This window comes from Bufo gargarizans, chromosome 1 (assembly GCF_014858855.1).
Source record: "Bufo gargarizans isolate SCDJY-AF-19 chromosome 1, ASM1485885v1, whole genome shotgun sequence".
NCBI lineage: Eukaryota > Metazoa > Chordata > Amphibia > Anura > Bufonidae > Bufo > Bufo gargarizans.
The window spans coordinates 403,450,908-403,470,711 of record NC_058080.1 but is presented as its reverse complement, the minus strand read 5'-3'; the positions used below and the strand labels follow the sequence as shown (position 1 = coordinate 403,470,711).

The window sequence follows — 19,804 nt, the reverse complement described above, 5'->3', positions numbered from 1 at the left end:
ACCCAGTGCAGTAGGTCGTGGTGATGTAATCGCAACCTACTGTGCCATTCATCTACCACACAGGCTTCCGGCCTTGTGGCCTATGAGGGCTCCGGGTGTGCATCTCAAATGGCGGCATGGAGTGGGACACAGGTATTTGTGTATTTTAAATACTTGGGGCATTACCACTAATAGGGACACTGTTGGGGAGTATTCTTGCTATTGGGTGTACTGTAGGGGGCCTTATTACTATTTAAAGCAGTCTGGGAGCACTATTAATATGGGGGAGACTACCTGTATGGCACTGTTACATCTATATCAGAGGAGATGTCATAGGATGTAAGGGCTGTATTACGCCAACAATTTCTGTCCAATCAGACCAATAGTTGGTGTGTAATTGGCCATCTGACCAATGATTGGTCAGAAAATCTGTCAGTGTGATAGAGGCCTAAGGGATATGTAGTGCTATATTACCCTGTACGTATTGTAGAGATGTACGTAATGTCTATCTACCTATGTCTTTAGCAGTAGGTTGGGGGGGGAGGGTTGAGCATTTGGCACAGGGGGTGGGTGGGTTCATTTCAACGTTTGCCTCAGGCAGCAGAAAGGCTAGGCTCACCCCTGGCTCCGGGCCCATGTAGCTGCTACCCTGATGTCCAGTTTGAAAACAGCAGGATTTTATAATTAAAAATAAATTATATAGACAGGCATGGAAAAATAAAAAAATAAACTCACCCAAAAAAAATTTTAATAAAAAAGTTTAACAGAAATATGTACTGTAAAGTAGTCACACGAAGGGCATATTCATAATGACATCACACAGGTCCAGGAAAACCTGAAACAGAAAGAACTGCGGCCTGAGCCCTCCAGGCCACTCCTTTCAGCTCCCTAGAGCAGAGGCTACAGCTAGAGCCCAGAAGAGCGCCGTGTGACCGTCCTCTGAACGAGCCCTGGCTACTGTAGCTTTCTTATGCAAGCCTAGGTTGTTTTGTTTTTTGTGTGGTGTCGCTTTCTGCCGTTTGCTGCAGCATTTGCTTGCTCAGGCTGCAGTACCGCCCCGTGGCCACGAGGGGCGGCAGCGTCCACGTCTTTTTTTTTTTTTTTTCCCTCCACGGTTTCTCCTCCTCGCTCTTGTGAGTAACTTGGCGTTCGGTCTCAGCAGCTTCCACACGTTTCCTATACAGACTGCGCTCACATTCTCTCCCTCCATTAAGGGCACCTCGAACTGCTTTTTTTTTTTTTTTCTGCTGTGAAGCCTCCCACCCCAACTTTTATTTCTCGGCTGGATCACCTAGAAAAGCGGCCAGGGCGGGGGGAGACAGCTATCTTATCGGAGAGCCACAGACGAGAGAGAGCGGCGGACGAGCGACTCGAGAGAAAACCAAGATGGACATGAAAAAGAGAATTCACCTGGAGCTGAGGAACAGGACGCCGTCTGATGTAAGTGCATGCTGGTCATGGTCGGCCACGTTATCCACCTGCGTCTCCCCGAGAGCTTTACTCCACTTTCCACTGCCCGGTAACTTTGCGCCTGTCCCTTTATCGCAGGGAAGGTGATCATTCAAAGTGCGAGTTTGTGGGAGGGATGGCGTTAGGGAAAATTCGATTTAGATGGATGCTTTCATTGGTTTTCCGACTTTTAAGTTGCTCTGTTTTCCCCCTACTCCGGCTGACAGAGCGGTAGCCATGTTGAGCACACAGGCATTTACCTGACCGCCCCACGCTATGCGAACGGCGAGGAGTTGGTGGCAGGGATTGAATGGCGAGGAGTTGTGAGGAGAGCTGCTGCTCCACATGCCCCTCATGGTGTCTATGGCAATCCTGAATAGCGCACATGTGCCCTGCGCCGTGTATATAATGGAGGCACACAGGGGTGGACGGAAAGTCCGCTGGAAAGTTCTGCCGTTAGCAGACGGATCTGTGGCGGGCGTCACGTGGGCACGGCCGAGCGGAGGGCATTATTGTCCTGGCAGCATGTTCCGGGAGAACTTCCCCGGCAGGACGCTCCCATTGTGTATCGCCCGGCAGGTCCCCGTGCACACGGTCCAGCCCAACATGCCGCGCTTGGCCCCCACTCCCATTGAGTTTCTACGTGTGTGTAGTTGTAAGCCATGAGAGTCCGTGCAGACGGCGCGTCCGGGCGACATGTTCCCCTCCTCCTCCTCAGCTAGTCGGGCGGGAAAGCGCAGCCGGGCAGAGGGGGAGGAGAATGTGGAGGCTCTTGTCACACATGTCCGCGGCCATGGAGGAGAAAGCCATAGCCGTGTTCATGAGGAGAGCCCGTCCCCGCCCAGATAGACGCGGCTCCGGCCGTTACTGCGCGTTATCCGCTCGGCCTCCAGCCCGGCAATGTCAGAGGAGGAGACATCGCCATGTTGTCCTCATGTCTTCCTCCTCGCTCGCTGTGGGCGCTCTCCTTCTCTGGTGACAGCTGCAGTGCCCGCCTTCCACCCTCCATTTTGCCCCGTCGTTCAGTGTATGACTGTATCCCTGGCATGGCGATGTTCCCCGGGCATTTTGGCTGCTGCTTCCCTCCCCCTCAGCGCCTTTGTCTGCTGTGCCCTCGTGTCTCCCTCCATGTGCCCACCTCAGTGATCTGTACATGTGCCCCGGTCAGATACATACTTATATAATGCCCGCTGTATAGGTGGCCTTCACCCGTGCCAGAAGAAATGGAATGCCACACTTTAAGGGCCAGTTCAGTTTTTTGGTGCTGATTTTGGACTGCCTCAAAACAGCCTCCCATTCATTACAACGTGTAAAAAAGAAGCAGCATGCCAAATCAAGAGGCTCTGAATCTCCCATTAAAGTACAGTTCCCTGGAAGTCCATGCCTGTTTTTTTTTTTTTTTTTTGTATTTTCCACATGTTTTATGTACAGATCTGCTTAAAAAACCTCAAGCTGAAAATTCTGTTTTGTATTGAAGTGAACGCTTTTTTTTTTTCCGTGCTGATTTGTTTTAAGCGTGTATTTCAAAATCCGTCCTGTGAACTTGGCCCTAAAGGCTGGCATCACTTTACCATTTTGCCAGTTCATCTAAAAATAGCTGAAGGCGTCATGCCTTACCTTCTAATGTAGAAAAGTGCCAACGTAGGGAATTTAAAAATGGAGGTTTAGTGCATGAGTTGTGAGGGGAAACGTGTCATAAACACAGCACCGCCACCCGTGTCAGGTGTGACTGGAGCACTATGGGCCAGATTTATCATTGGCTCAAGTCCAAATAATGGAGTGGAAAAAGTCGCACATTTTTGCGACTTTTATTGGCTATGCTCGGCAGTTTTCTGAAAGTGGGCGTGTTTCTTATGCAAATGAATCCCTAGACAGATTTACAATGTAAAATGTTGAAAAAAATGCGCAATTTCACTCCAGCGAGGACCCATGCTTATTTTATGCGACTTTTTAATAGAACATGAAACTTTTTTGTAAAGACGTGCGACTTTTGTAAAGCCGCTTACAGAAGGATAAACTGCTACCGTCAGACCACGTTTATCACAGTATTAAAGGACCATTAATAAATCTCACTTAGCCAAAAGTGACTTTGGGCATATGTAAAAGTGGAGTAAGGCTACTTTCACACTAGCTGCACGGACCTCCGGCAGGTTGTTCACCTGACGGATCCGTCCTGTCGCTAGTGACCGGGGGCGGAGTTCCGGCGAGAGGCTTCCGGAATAAAACTACAACATGTCTGACATTTATTCTGACAGCCTCTCGCCATGCCTTCGCCGGAACTCCGCACCGCCCCCCCATTATAGTCAATAGGGACGGAGCGGCAGTCCGGGGGCACACGTTCACTAGCGGCAGGACGGACCCAACAGGCTGTTCACCCAGCGGAACAGCCTGCCGGAGGTCCGTGCCGCTAGTGTGAAAGTAGCCTAAGATGTGTTATGATAAATCTGGCCCTATGTTTTTATATGGAAAAGGTGAAATTGCCCTCCTGTAGTTAAAAGGGTTTGATACTGATGGCCTATCCTCTGAACTGCTCTTCAGTGTCTGATCTGTGGGGGGTCTGGGACCCCGCCAATCAGCTGTTTAGGAATGCATGGGCAATCCTGTGAGCGCTGATGCCTTCTCACAGATTACTAAGCACAACGCCGTATATTGTATAGTGGCTATGCTTGGTATTGCGCTCAGCCTCATTTACTATGGGGTGGATCTGTACGTAGGCCATGTGACACATAAACATGGCTTCACTGGCCTAGGAAAAGCTGAGAGCACTGCTGCCTTCTCAAGCAGCTGATCGGTTGGGGTGTCAGACCTATCTCGAAAAAAGATCATCAATATTACAATCTCGTAAAACGCCTTAGTGACCACCCATACGTGTTTTTACGGCAGTCACTAAGGGGCCTTAGGGTGGGCCGCTGCTTTTTCACGGCGGCCCAGTCTAAGCGATGCACGGGTCCCCCGTTGAGCTGTAACAGCCCGGCAGGAGTGCTGATGCGGGCTGTTTAACACTTTATATGGCGCCCGCCGCATGTAAAATGCTGACAGAGGGAGCGGACTCCTCTGTCTCCATTCAGCACCCCGCAAATTTGATCGTGGGGTGCCTATGTGTGTGTGAAGGCTGCCTGGGGTCTGATGTAGGCCCCAAACCAGCCTTCAGTAATTTCCAGCAGGCTGCGCCTCTCTGGCTAATATTAGAATAGCATTGCCTTTAAAATGCAATGCACTATAGGAATAATGCATAGCATTTTAAAAGCAATCAAAAAGTTGTCTGTTATATTCCCCTTGTGGGACTATTAAGTGGTTAAAAAAAAAAAAACTCATTTATTCAATAAACTTCATTGACTGCTGGAAAATTGGGTGTCCACTGGCTCCTGCAAAAACAAGCCCTCATACAGTTTTGTAGCCAGAAAAAAATGGTGATGCAAGGAGAAAAGTTCTTCAAAGTTTTTATTTTTTTGAAAGTAGCAAACACCCAAAAACCCTTGCCATTGCTATTTTTTTCAATTTCACAGCTTGGCTGATTCTCGCCATGTTTGCTAGGTTGTGGCCGGATTTGCATCGGTCCCTGTTAATGGGGCCAGACAGGAACACAGCTTTTTGCAATGCTGGATCCAGAGAGACCCTGCGGACTGTTCCCTCAACCTTGTCTTTATGGACTTTACTTTGTCTGCTGTGGCACAGTCATACTGGAACAGAAAAGGGTGTTCCCCAAACTGTTCCCACAAAGTTAGAATCATAGAATTGTCCCCAAAATCATGCTGTTTTACTGCATTAAAGGGAACCGGTCACCTCTACTATGTTACCCTCACTGAGTGTTTCTAAATGTTCATTGTGTTACATTAAACATATATAAATTACACTTTTAATTTTCATTTGCAGACGAATTCCATAAGTATTATGCATTTTTGTACTTCCCGCCTTTTATGCGAATTAACATAAGAGTCATATCTTGTGTGATCACAGATTCATATTTTCAAGCTCTGACTTAGGGGTGGGCGGTATGGCCTAAAATCTATATTGCGATATCATTTTAAGCATGTGCGATATATAGTTTTCTATATTTGGGGGGGTGGTTTAAACTTTATTTATTTTTTTACTTTTTATTTAATAACTATTAGCCTCCTTAAGGGCTAGAACCCTTGTCATATTCACCCTAATAGAGCTCTATTAGGGTGAATAGGACTTTACAGTCTCCCTGCTGCCCTGAGCTTTGTGCACACAACAGCAGTGAGCTGATCCCCCTCCCCTAAATAGTGCCATCCACAGATCCCCCTCCCCTAAATAGTGCCATCCACAGATCCCCCTCCCCGACACTCACAGGAATACATTTATAAACTAATCAGTAACTTTAATCATTGCTGATCTCTTTACTGGACACCTTACTATGTCTTAGCTCAGGTAACAGCAGGCAGTGCGGGCGCGCGGCGCTCACTCACTGACGTCCTGCGCCGCCTAGTGGGAGGAGCTAAGACATAGTAAGGTGTCCAGTAAAGAGATCAGCAATGATTAAAGTTACTGATTAGTTTATAAATGTTCTCCTGTGAGCGGCTTGGCCCTGTATATTCTAACCCCCAGGCAAGCGTCCCTGTCACCATGGGAACGCCTGGGGGTTAGAATATACCATAGGATTTGAGTTTTCACGAGCTCACTGAGATCGTGAAAACTCAATGATTTACTGTCAGTCCCTCCCCTCCTCCTCTGTTCTCATTGGTAGTCAGCGGCAGCTGCGCACAGTGGGGAGGGAGGGACTCCCTCCTCCATTGTGCCGGCTCAGGAGAACATGGTGCGCACAGAGAGCGCGATCCTATCTGACTCATCTCAGGTTAATTTGCATATGTATCAAATCGTTTTTTTACACAATAAAAGCACACAGAGCTATGGGGACTGGGTATTGCGGATGTGCTAGCGGCCATCTAGCAACCCATGTCCTCAGCTCTATACACAAAATCCCGGTGACAGGTTCCCTTTAAGATTTCCCTTCACTGGAATTAAGGGGCTTAGGCCACCTCCGAATAACAACCCCATAGCATTTTCCCTTCACCACTAAACTTTCCAGTTGGCACTAGGGTTGCACTGGGTATCGATACCCAATTGATACTTTTAGACCCGGATCGATTCGATACCGGGATTTGCTACTTAACGATACTAGGTTACCCCACCTAACCCCGCCAGTATTATTTTCATTGGTGGCAGTGGTCACTGGGTCCCCTCCCCTCCTCCTCATTGGTGGCAGCTTCTGATTGGAGCCCTAGCAGTGTAATCGGTTACGATGGCAGCTAGGATGCTACTGAAGCCCTGGCTGCCATGGTAATCTCCCTGCTGCTTTACTATGCACAGGACAGCAGGGAGAGTGTGAAGTCCTATTCACTCTGATAGAGCTCTATTAGGGTGAATAGGATAAGGGTCCTAGCCCCTAAGGGGGCTAATAGTTATTTAAAATAAACAAACACCAAAATATTAAGTTTTTAAATCGCCCCTTTTTTTGTTGTCAATTTTACACTTAAAATATATAAACAATAAAAATTAACATTACACATCGCCACGTCTGGAAAAACTATTAAAATCTTAAAAAATATCTCCTATGTAGTGAACACCGTAACAGAAAAAAAATAAACGTGTAAGTCACCTTGCATAGGACTGTTCGTTCCATAAAATATGGAATGGACTTTTTTTTTTTTTTTCGGTGTTTTATTTTTTTAGCATGGTATCGCAATACTTTTTTCATAGTATCGAAATCAAATCAAAATTTTGGTATTGTGACAACCCTAGTTGGCACAATGCAGTAAGGCAGGTACTGTTCTCCTGGTATTTATCCAAACCCAGACTCATCTGTATTTTGCCCCTTCACCGGACACCTTTCACTGATATTCTTAGGGTACTTTCACACTAGCGTTTTTCTTTTCCGGCATAGAGTTCCTTCCTCGGGGCTCAATACTGGAAAATAACTGATCAGTTTTATCCCCATGCATTCTGAATGGAGAGCAATCCGTTCAGGATGCATCAGGAAGTCTTCAGTTCAGTCATGCTACGGTTTTATCTAAGGCCAAAAAAACTGAACATATTTTTTCCATAGGAGTGTATTAGTGCCGGATCCGGCATTCAAAATGCCACAATGCCGGATCCATTCCATGTGCAGACTGAAAAAAATGTGAAAAAAAAAAAATAGAAATGGATCTGTTTGTCCGTATGACAAACAGACAGACGGATCCGTTCTTGCTATGCATTTGTGAGACTGGTCCGGATCTGTCTACAAATGCTGTTCTTTTGCATGCGGATTGGCATGTTCACTGTGCCACAAGTGTGAAAGTAGCCTTAGTGGCTCTTCTGCTACTAAATCCTTTCACAGACAATGTGATTGATGACTTTTAGCAGTACTGGTTGCCCCCACTTGCAGAGCTGGCATGGCCTCCTGGCACTCATATTGGTTACAGCAGTGTAATGTGTGGTCAGGCCTGTCCCCACACCCCTCTACTGCAAGTGGTGACAACCATTCCTTGTGGGACAGGTTGCTGGCAGCCATTTAAAATCATTCCCGGAGAACCCCTTTGAATTCTGCTTGGGCTCCATTCACACGTCCGTGATGTGTTGCGGACCTGCAAATTGCACGTCCGCAACACACCAGCCCGGCACCCCCATAGAAATGCCTATTCTTGTCATGTTCTATCTTTTGCGGAGCTGCGGACCCGAAGATCGGGGACGCGCTCCGCATCTGCAGACGGCACACCGTGTGCTGTCTGCATCCATTCCGTCCCCATAGAGAATGAATGGGTCTGCACCCGTTCCGCAGAATTGCGGACGTGTGAATGGAGCCTTAACCAGTTGCAGACCACCCATAGATTGTGTGTCCGGGCAGTCCACATTTAACTTTGCAGGTACATTTCTGAACTTCCTTCCAGGCTCTGTAGCTACGTGGAGAATGTGTGCAGATGTGGGAGTGGGGACCACATTGCCAGTGACGGCTGGCCCCTCCATAGAAAAAGTAGAGACCTTTTTTGAACATCCCTGCCTTCCCCATTGCTTTATGCATGGTGCTCAGTGAGCTGTGTGTACAGATCTGGCACTTTCTCCTCTTGTCCCATCAATCATGTGATTGCTGGGAAACTGCATGTGCAGCTAGGTCTTAGACCCAGATCAGCTCTGCAGTGAGGTTCACCAGCCTTGTACAACCTCTCGGGGGGGGGGCGGTTACATAATTTAACATTTTCAGGAGACTTCTCCGTAGCACGGCTCCATAGGAACATAATGATTCTCCTAGAGGCTGCAATGGTAATTTATAGTGATAAGACTATATTATGTTCAACTCCTAAGAGGACTATAAAAAAAGTGGGGGCAAAAAAAAGTGGGAAAAAAATTCATAACCCCCCAACTAGGGTTGTTGCGATACCAAAATTTTGATTCGGTTTCGATGCCATAAAAAAGTATTCCAATACTCGATGCCATTCGATACCACGTGAAAATCAATAAATACCAAAAGTCGCCTTTTATAGAACGTCCGGCCCATAATCAAACAGCCCAATCCTATTTTTTGGGGGGACAAGGTGACAAAAAAAAAGGCGAATCACGCAGGTTTTCTTTTCTTTTCTTTTTTTTTTTTTCCTTCTTTTACCATTTACGGCGTTCGCCACATAGGAGATAAAAAAAAATCATATTTTAATAGTTTGGATTTTTCAGACGTGGCAATGATATGTTTATTGTTTATATATTTTATATGTAAAATTGGGAAAGGGGTGATTTATACTTAATATTTAGCTGTGTTTTTTTTTATTTTTATTACCCATTAGCCCCCTTAGGGATTAGAACCTGGGATCTTTTTCATCCCTTGTTGTCCTATTAACCCTATAGAGCTCTATTAAGGTGAATAGGACTATGCACAGGGCAGCAGGGGGAGTACTATGGCAGCCAGGGCTTCATAGCGTCCTGGCTGCCATGGTAACCGATCGGAGCCCCACGATTACACTACTGGGGCTCCTATTAGAAGCTGCCACTGCACCACCAATGGAGGGGAGGGGACCCTGTGGCCACTGCCACCAATGATTTTAATACTGGGGAGGGGGCGCACTGCGCCACCAATTGCTCCAATACTGGGGGGGGGGTTTGACGCACTGATAATTAACCTCTAATACAGATGCAGGAGGCGGGTGCTGTGGCAGAATCGCATAGACTGCACCCTGCCTCTGACAGGGAGCTGCGATTAGCTCATTCTGTCAGTAGCGTTGAATGTTAGCACATGCGTAATCCAGCCACTAGGACGTTAAGGTATCGTGTGGCAAGGAGCTATGGTAGAGACCTAAAATGGTGCCGTTAAAAACTACAACTTGTCCCAAATAAAATGGTGGTTAAATCCTTAAACGGGTTGTACAGGGGTTTTATATTGATGATACAGAACACAAAAAAAGAAAAGGGGGACGAGTATAGACAATTAAGTTTGGCATTCAGAAAATTCTTTTTTTTTTTTTTTTTTTTTTTTATATATATAATTGACAAAAATAACCTGGTCTCTTTAACTGCGGAGGTCTCGCATATATATAAAAAAAATGTGGTTTCCTTATAATTTCTTTGTCTTGGGCGTGTGGTTAGTAGTGTCAGTTTGTATTTAGTTTTGTTAGCTGGATTGCTTAATACTCTTAATGAGGGGTAACACGTCCTCGTGGTCTGCTGCAATGTGTCCATATCCTTAGATGAGTTACTGCGCCAGTTTGCGGTTAGTTCATATTTCGTGCACACATATTGTGTTAGTGAGATGTTTACCCAGTCCACAATTGATTTCACTAACATTTGGTATACTGTATTACTCACGATTGTGATCAACCTGCGCAGCTTTTCCTCCAACTAGCCTCCTATCGTGATGTCTCGGTTGTGCCTCACCCATTAATACAAATACAGGAGGCGCGTGTCGGTGGCAGAATCACATAGCCGGCACCTGACCTCCATGACAGGGCGCTGCAATCCGCAGCAGTTAACCTCTCAGGTGCGGCATCTGAGGGGTTAACTGCTGTGGGTGGCAGCGCCCTGTCATAGGTCAGGTGCCAGCTATGTGATTCTGCCACCGGCACGCGCTTCCTGTGTTTGTATTTAAAGGTTACTTTTCTTTATTGGTGGCGCAGTGCGCGCATCCTGCCCCCCCCCCGCCCGCCCGTACTAAAAACATTGGTGGCCGTGGCTGGCCAAAGGGTCCCCTCCTCATTGGTGGCAGCTTCTGATCGGAGCCCCAGCAGTGTAATCCTGGGGCTACTATTGGGTTACCATGGCAGCAAGGACGCTACTGAAATATATAACTAATCTCTGTTATCCCGCAGGCAGCCCTATTGGTGGGTTGAGACATTGGGGGGTCATCTAAAACTGGTATTTGACGCTGATGTTTGTCCGTTTCCCCCCTCCCCCCCCCCCCCCCCCGGGCTTGTTTTTAAGCATTAAAAGGAGTCTGTCATCAGCATTTCATGTTACACCCTTCCCATAGCTTTCTAGCATGCTTACAGTTAATAAAAACGTTACCTTTAGCATCAATCCTGGACTTATAAAACTGTCAAAAAACATCTTTATAACATATGCAAATGAGGGCTCGCAAGTGCCCAGGGGCGGTGTTACCCTCGTAGGTGCCCTGCTAGCTCAGCCTTTTCTTCGCTCCCCCGCCCCCCCCCATACTTTCCTACCTACTAACTTGTTGTTTCGCCGAGATCCCGCGAGCCGGCGCATGCACATTAATTACTGGTATGCCGTACAAGGAATGGGCATCGCAATGGGCATCGCAGTGCGCATGCGCCGGCCGACGGACTGAGTGCGCAGGCGCGGGATCTCGGCGAAACAACAAGTTAGTAGATAGGCGGTCAGAGGGAAAGGCTGGGTAAGCAGGGCACCTACGACGGTAACGCCGCCCCTGGGCACTTGCGATCCCTCATTTGCATATGTTACAAAGATGTTTTTTGACGGTTTTATAAGTCCAGGATTGATGCTAAAGGTAACGTTTTTATTTACTGTAAGCATGCTAGAAAGCTATGGGAAGGGTTACAAACGTGAAATGCTGATGACAGACTCCCTTTAACCACCTCAGCCCCCCTAGCTTAAACCCCCTTAATGACCAGACCACTTTTTACAATTCTGCACTTCACTACTTTCACGGTTTATTGCTCGGTCATACAACTTACCACCCAAATGAATTTTACCTCCTTTTCTTCTCACTAATAGAGCTTTTATTTGGTGGCATTTCATTGCTGCTGACATTTTTACTTTTTTTATATTAATCGAAATGTACTGAAATTTTTGCAAAAAAAAAAAAGACATCTATATATAAATTTTTCACTAAATTTATTGTTCTACATGTCTTTTGATAAAACAAATTGCAATAATTGTATATTTATTGGTTTGGGTAAAAGTTATAGCGTTTACAAACTATGGTGCAAAAATGTGAATTTCCGCATTTTGAAGCAGCTCTGACTTTCTGAGCACCTGTCATGTTTCCTGAGGTTCTACAATGCCCAGACAGTAGAAACACCCCACAAATGACCCCATTTCGGAAAGTAGACACCCTAAGGCAGGCATGTCCAAAGTGCAGCCCTCCAGCTGTTGCAAAACTACAACTCCCAGCATGCCTGGATAGCTTACAGCTATTAGGGCATGCTGGGAGTTGTAGTTTTGCAACAGCTGGAGGGCCGCAGTTTGGACATGCCTGCCCTAAGGTATTCGCTGATGGGCATAGTGAGTTCATGGAAGTTTTTATTTTTTGTCACAAGTTAGTGGAAATTTTTTTTTTTATTATTATTTTTTTTTTACAAAGTCTCATATTCCACTAACTTGTGACAAAAAATAAAATTAACATGAACTCGCCATACCCCTCACGGGAATACCTTGGGGTGTCTTCTTTCCAAAATGGGGTCACATGTGTGGGTATTTATACTGCCCTGGCATTTTAGGGGCCCTAAAGCGTGAGAAGTAGTTTGGAATCCAAATTCGTAAAATGCCCTGTGAAATCCTGAATGTACTCATTGGAAATTGGGCCCCTTTGCGCATCTTGGCTGCAAAAGTGTCACACATGTGGTATCGCCGTACTCAGAAGTAGGGCAATGTGTTTTGGGGTGTATTTTTACATATACCCATGCTGGGTGAGAGAAATTTCTCTCTAAAAGACAACTTTTCAATTTTTTTTTTTTTTTTTTTTTTATATACAAAGTTGTCATTTGACAGAGATATTTCTCACACAAAGTTTGGGTATATGTAAAAAAAACACCCCAAAACACATTGCCCTACTTCTCCTGAGTACGGCGATACCACATGTGACACTTTTTTGCAGCCTAGGTGCGCAAAGGGGCCCAAATTCCAAAGAGTATCTTTTAGGAGGGCATTTTTAGGCATTTGGATTCTCGCGCTTTAGGGCCCCTAAAATGCCAGGGCAGTATAAATACCCCACAAGTGACCCCATTTTGGAAAGAAGACACCCCAAGGTATTCCGTGAGGGGTATGGTGAGTTCATGTAAAATTTTATTTTTTGTCACAAGTTAGTGGAATATGAGACTTTGTAAGGAAAGGGGGAAAAAAAAAACTTTTTCCGCTAACTTGTGCCAAAAAATACAATTTTAATGGACCCACCATACCCCTCACGGAATACCTTGGGGTGTCTTCATGGGGTCACATGTGGGGTATTCATACTGCCCTGGCATTTTAGGGGCCCTAAAGCGTGAGAAGTCTGGAATATAAATGTCTAAAAAATTTTACGCATTTGGATTCCGTGAGGAGTATGGCGAGTTCATGTGAGATTTTATTTTTTGTCACAAGTTAGTGGAATATGAGACTTTGTAAGAAGAAAATGAAAAAAAATATTTCCGCTAACTTGTGCCCCAAAACAAATATGAACTCGTCATGCCCCTCAAAAGTGATCTTTTTATAGCGCCGCAGCGATTTTACGGTGTTTTTGCAGTGATCAGAAAAAAATATATTCTGTCACTGCGGTGGGGCGGACTGAACGCAAGTGTGCGCAATCAGGCCTGATCGGGCGAACACTGCGTTTTTTGTAGAGCCTATAGAACATGTCCTATTCTTGTTCGCAATTGCGGACAAGAAAAGGCATTTTCTATATAGTTCTGGCAAAATGCGGAAAGCACATTGCCGGTGTCCGTGTTTTGCGGATCCACAAAACACACACGGACGTCTGAATGGAGCCTTACAGGGGGGTGATCAATGACAAGGGGGTGATCACCCATATAGACTTCCTGATCACCCCCCTGTAAGGCTCCATTCAGACATCCGTATGTGTTTTGCGGATCCGCAAAACACATACGGACGTCTGAATGGAGCCTTACAGGGGGGGGTTATCAGGGGTTAATAAGTGATAGGGGGGGGTGTAGTGTAGTGGTGGTTGGTGCTACTTTACAGAGCTGCCTGTGTCCTCTGGTGGTCGATCCAAGCAAAAGGGACCACCAGGTAGCAGGTATATCAGACGCTGTTAACAAAATAGTGTCTGACATACCTTTCAAGGGTTAAAAAAAAATCGAAACTACAGCCTGCCAGGGAATGATCGCCGCTGGCAGGCTGTAGATGCACTCGTTTACCTGCCGTTCCTGTGAACGCGCACTCCTGTGTGCGCGCATTCACAGGAAATAGATGACTCGCCGGCGCGTCAACGAGGAATGAATCGACCGCCTCCGGACCGCAATCCTGCGTGAGGCGGTTAAAAGATGGTAGCTGTGTCTGAATGGGTCCTGATTCAGAGCGGGTGCAATGCGTTTACCTCACGCATTGCACCTGCACGGAAATCTTGCCCGTGTGAACCCAGCCTAAGGCTACATGCACACGACCGTATGTGTTTTGCGGTCCATAAATTGCGGATCCATTGTAATTGGGGCTGAAACGATTACTCGATTAAATCGAGTAATTCGACACCAAAAAATCCTTGATGCAAATTTTTTGCATCGCAGATTCGTTTGTGTCATGTGACCACGGAGCAGGAGTGAAGCGCTTGCTATTACTCCTGCTCTGTGGTCTCCCGCTGGCCTGCAGTACTCACCTTTCCAGCAGGCGGCCTCCGGACACTCCACAGTACGTCCATGGTCCTGCGCTGCTCTGACCTCCTGACGCACTGTGTGACGTCAGGAGCAGAGCAGCGCAGAACGATGGAGTGTCGGCAGCACCCCTGCTGGAAAGGTAAGTTGGTGAAACCGAGGGGGTGGGGCGCAACTAAGGCCAGGCGCCTGGAGTGCACAGCGTCATAGAAACCAGTGACGCTGTGCAATCCGGGTGTCAGGAGGAGCGTGGGGGCAGAGCTGATGGGGCACTGTGTGGGGGCAGAGCTGATGCACTTGGGCTGATCGCACAGTGGGGAACAAAGGGTGTTGGGGACTAATGGCAGGGGGTCTGATGAGTTTTTATAAAGGAAATTTTTTTTTTTCTTATTAGATTACTCGATTAATCGTAAAAAATAATCGCTAGAATACTCTATTACTAAAATAATCGTTTACTGCAGCCCTAATTGTAATAATGCCTATCCTTGTCCGCAAACTAGAAAAAATAGGACATGCACTATATTTTTTGCGGAGCAACAGAACGGACATACTGATGCGGACAGCACACGGTGTACTGTCCGCGTTTTTTGCGGACCCATTGAAATGAATGGGCCCGCATCCTATCCGCAAAAAAACCCCGATCCTGACACGGAAACAAAATACGGTCGTGTGCATAAGGCCTAGGAGAGAAGATGAAAAAAAAACTGTGATGCCAGACAGTCTGTGGTACATCTGTATGTAAAGTAAGGATCTTTGGAACATTCATCGCTACATATCGCCCTCCAGCATTGCCATATTTTAACATTGGATTTTGAGCTTATTCTTTTCAGTGTTCTTTTTCAGCTAATGTATATGCCTGGTCATAAATAAGGCACATATTTCAGCACCGCAGGGCGTATCAAAGTATTTCAACTTTATGGATGATTTTAGATTATAATCTAGTGTGTTTTTTTTTTTTGTTTTTCATTCTAAATTAACATAGCCAAGACACACAATTGGGTCCATCTGTAGACATGATGGTATAGGGTTCGACATTTGGATTTGGGCCACATGGTAGTATTACTGCGTATGTGGCCAAATGTATAGTTCAAGCTCTTATTCATTTTAGACATATTTAATAAAGCCAAAAAGATTAATCCACTATGAATCATTTGTCAAGGGGACATGGCTTAGTAGTAAATGAGCATCGCTTACCTACGGAGGATGTATCTCATATATCCATCCAATGTGGCATTTCAGTAGCCAAGGACATCTCTCAAATGTCCTTGCTAATGATCGATGTTTCAAACGAAACAGCACTTTGAAATCGGTGTCAGTTAGTTGGCTCCTGACCTGTTTCTTAAAGGCTGTATCTCCTGATGTCGAGTAAAAAGAAGTTAAAAGTAATGATAGTTAAAATATGATTAGGCTCACATCTCTAGCTGCTACACAGCCTGAGATATACCAGGATAAAGCATTTCTCCCATCTATTAGCTGGTTAGGATCTCAGCCATTCTTGAGGAGGAGAGGGAAGGCAGTAGGGGACGTGCCGACACTCTGCAGGGAGATTGGAAAGACACAGATCCTTCTCTCTCCCTGTCTAACCATACATGGTCCCTGGGGGGAGGGTAACATAGACTTCTGTGCTTGAAAAAGTGCAATCGAAATGTTGCTCTGTCGGGTGAAAAAATATCGGCTTGTTGTCACCAAGATAGTGTTGGAGTCGTCTTCAAATTTACAATCTTTAGAGAACAATATGCAGACCACTTCTCTAGAGAACTCGTTACCTGCTGCAGTAGTAGCAACGACTTTCACTAGAAAGTAATATCTAATCTATTACTGACAGATGGAAAATTTTCATCAGTCAGAAAATACATTTTCATTAACGGTCGCCATGAATAATCATATTCAATTACCTTAGTCTCCTCCCCCCCCCCCCCCCCCCCCAAAAGAAGAAAAAAACTGTATTCAGCTGCTTTTCAGAAGGGTCTAATACAGGGGCTTTTTTGTGCCTATATTATGAAGGCAACCCCACGTACCCTCCACGGTTCATCAGAACTATTTGAACTGACAACCAGCTGGATGACTAGAAAAATATCTTCCAGAGAAAATACAAGTCCAATTGCTCTAATTTATTACTGCTGATGTCAGGACCAGAAGCATGGCACCTCCAGCTCATTTTCTGATAAACCACAAGAGGTTCAGGTGTTGTCCATAATACAGCAGCAATAAAGCACCTATGTTACACCCATCTGAAAGTGGCCTTACTGTTTAGGCTACTTTCACACTGGCGTTTTGGCTTTCCATTTCTGAGATCCGTCATGGACTCTCACAAGCAGTCCAAAACGCATCAGTTAGCATTCTGAATGGAAAAGGATCCGCTCAGAATGCATCATTTTGCCTCCGATCAGTCTCCATTCCGCTCTGGAGGCGGACACCAAAACGCTGCTTGCAACGCTTTATTTTTTTCGCCAATGTGGTGCAAGACACATCCGTCCTGACACACACAATGTAAGTCAATAGGGACGGATCAGTTTTCTCTGGCGCAATAGAAAACTGATCTGTCTCCCATTGACTTTCGATGGTGTTCAAGACAGATCAGTCATGGCTATTGAAGACCTAATACAACCGGATCCGTTTATGACGGATGCATGCGGTTGTATTATTGTAACGGAAGTTACGGACGGATCCGCAAAAAAAGCTAATGTGAAAGTACCCTTATGCACATTGTGCCGAGAATCCGGCACCAGCTGAGTAGATGAGATTTTTAATATCTCTTGTACACAGTGTATATAAAAAAAATAAGATTTTTGCAATGCAAAGGGTGAGATCTGTGACAAAATCCTAAAGTAACATGAGGATTTAGGTGCAATGCAGCGAAAACTGCACAAAAACACGCGTAGAAAATCAACATGAACCAAACTGCCTTGTACATGCAGCCTCAGTAATTGCATTATATTGGGTGTAGGAATTTATAATATTTATATTGTATAGGGTGATGGAAAAGTATAAACTATTCACCTCCCAGTACTTGCATGCCGCATTGGATGTACACATGCGTATGAACTCCACACAGACTAGATTTTATTTGAGGATTTTAGTTGCAAATTTGAATTTTCTTCCAATGTTTTATGTAAAATGATGGTGGTTGTACATATTAAGTCATACTTTTACATAGTATGCTGTTCGCTCTGACAAAGATGTCGCTTTTGGAAACGCTAGGGGGGTGTTTTTATTTGATTTGACTTTGACAACTCCTTTAAGTTATTTTGTATACTCTTTTAAATGTGTATGGTTTTGGTCTCTTCATTGGAACTGGAGTAAACGCCTGTGTTTGGGGGCTACAAAGTGTACTTATAAAATCTTTTTATAAAGAGAATTTCCTTTTTCAAGTTAAATCCCATATCTGCTATCTTTTCTAGTCAGAATCTTTTCTGTTACAGAAATTTTGAGTGGTTTTACGTTTGGCAGGTCTTGCTAACCATTCAGGTTTGGTAACAAAAATATGTGGCTTATGCAGTCGTTCTGATCTGGATTGGCTCTGCCTGAAACACCTGCTCTAAGACCAGTTATAGCCTTTTGTCTTCCAGTGGCAGGTTTACACCCTTTCTATTTATGTTGGCTTCAGCAGTAACGTGTTTCTTTTGGACACCTCACAGCTGAAGCCAGTCTTTGGTTGCAGCGCAGCAGATGACCATGCTGGACTGGAGGGTGGACACACGTGAGGTAATACGCATGACCAGAGAGGTGGGGAGCAGTATCAAACTTTCAGTAGTTGGAGGCATGGGTCCCTTAAAGGGAACCTGTCACCTGGATTTTGTGTATAGAGCTGAGGACATGGGTTGCTAGATGGCCGCTAGCACATCCGCAATATCCAGTCCCCATAGCTCTGTGTGCTTTTATTGTGTAAAAAAACCTGATTTAATACATATGCAAATTAACCTGAGATGTGTCCTGTACGTGAGATGAGTCAGGGACAGGACTCATCTCGGGTTCATTTGCATATGTATCAAATCGTTTTTTTGACACAATAAAAGCACACAGAGCTATGGGGACTGGATAATGCAGATGTGCTAGCGGCGATCTAACAACCCATGTCCTCAGCTCTATACACAAAATCCAGGTGAAAGGTTCCCTTTTAAGTTATTCCTAGAAAACCCCTTTAAAATTAAACTCCCCGAAGCTATGGCCTACCAAGTTTTCTTTCTTTTTTGAAGATGCAGCTCTGGAAGAAACTCTATTAGTGGATCTGGAGCCTTATCCCATCCTTGGGATGTATAGGTCTTGGTGAGAGGGTCTCTTTAGCTCACAAAATGATTAGTGGATCCAATGTTTGGATTCCAATACATTCCTATAAACTATATTCCTGAACAGGTTTGATGCCTTCAAATTCAGATGTTCATTGCATTTAGGTGCCAAGTCTGATATTTCCACACAGTTAGCTGGGTACTCTTATGTTGGCATCATAATTAAATGATTGCCCTGTTGTTGGGGCCCACTACTTTAAGCAGGGTCATCTTAAAGGGCCACTAAGACTTTCACATTATTATTAGCAGTGTTTCCCTTCTTTGTTAATCGTAAAGAAGAGCATTTTTACATGCATGATCGCTGATGGCGGTTGTATATTAGGGATTGACCGTTTTTTTTTTTTTTTTTTTTTTTATTAATATAGATAGATAGATAGATAGATAGATATATAGATTTTTTTTTTTTTTATATATATATATATATATATATATATATATATATATATATAGATTTTTTTTTTTTTTTTTTTTTATTAATATAGATAGATAGATAGATAGATATATAGATATATATATAGATATATAGATTTTTTTTTTTTTATATATATATATATATATATATATATATATATATATATATATATATAGATTTTTTTTTTTTTTTTTTTTTTTTATTATTATTTTTTTTTCTTAGAGCCGGTAACCTGTGAACTTTCAGGATAATTTATACCAATATTCTGTGCATTTTCATAAAAAAAAAAAAAAATAATCTGTTACGGTGTTCACCACATTTTTATACTTTAATAGTTTGGACTTTTCGGACATGGCGATATGTGATGTTTGTTTATTGCTTATATATTTTATATGTAAAATTGGGAAAGGGGGGTATTTATACTTAATTTTTTATTTTATTTTTTACACTTTTTATTTAAATAACCATTTCCCCCGTTAGGGGCTAGAACCTGGGATCTTTTCATCCCTTGTCCTATTCACCCTATAGAGCTCTATTAGGGTGAATAGGACTTCACTCTCTCCCTGCTGCCCTGTGCATAGTACACAAAGCAGCAGGGAGGTTACCATGGCAGTCAGGGCTTCAGTACTGCTGGGGCTCCGATCAGAAGCTGCCACTGCACCACCAATGAAGAGGAGGGGACCCAGTGGCCACTG

The 19,804-nt window shown here is 44.5% G+C and overlaps 1 protein-coding gene across 1 annotated transcript in view; it reads left to right on the top strand.

The window, feature by feature from the left end:
* The first annotated feature begins 1,072 nt into the window (after positions 1 to 1,072).
* Positions 1,073 to 19,804, top strand: part of ANP32B (acidic nuclear phosphoprotein 32 family member B) — a 32,807-nt gene continuing 14,075 nt past the window's right edge. Inside the window, exon 1 of the mRNA XM_044271280.1 lies at positions 1,073 to 1,419. Coding sequence (XP_044127215.1) covers positions 1,366 to 1,419 — 54 coding nt within the window. The 5' untranslated portion in view covers positions 1,073 to 1,365. The remainder of the gene's footprint in view (positions 1,420 to 19,804) is intronic.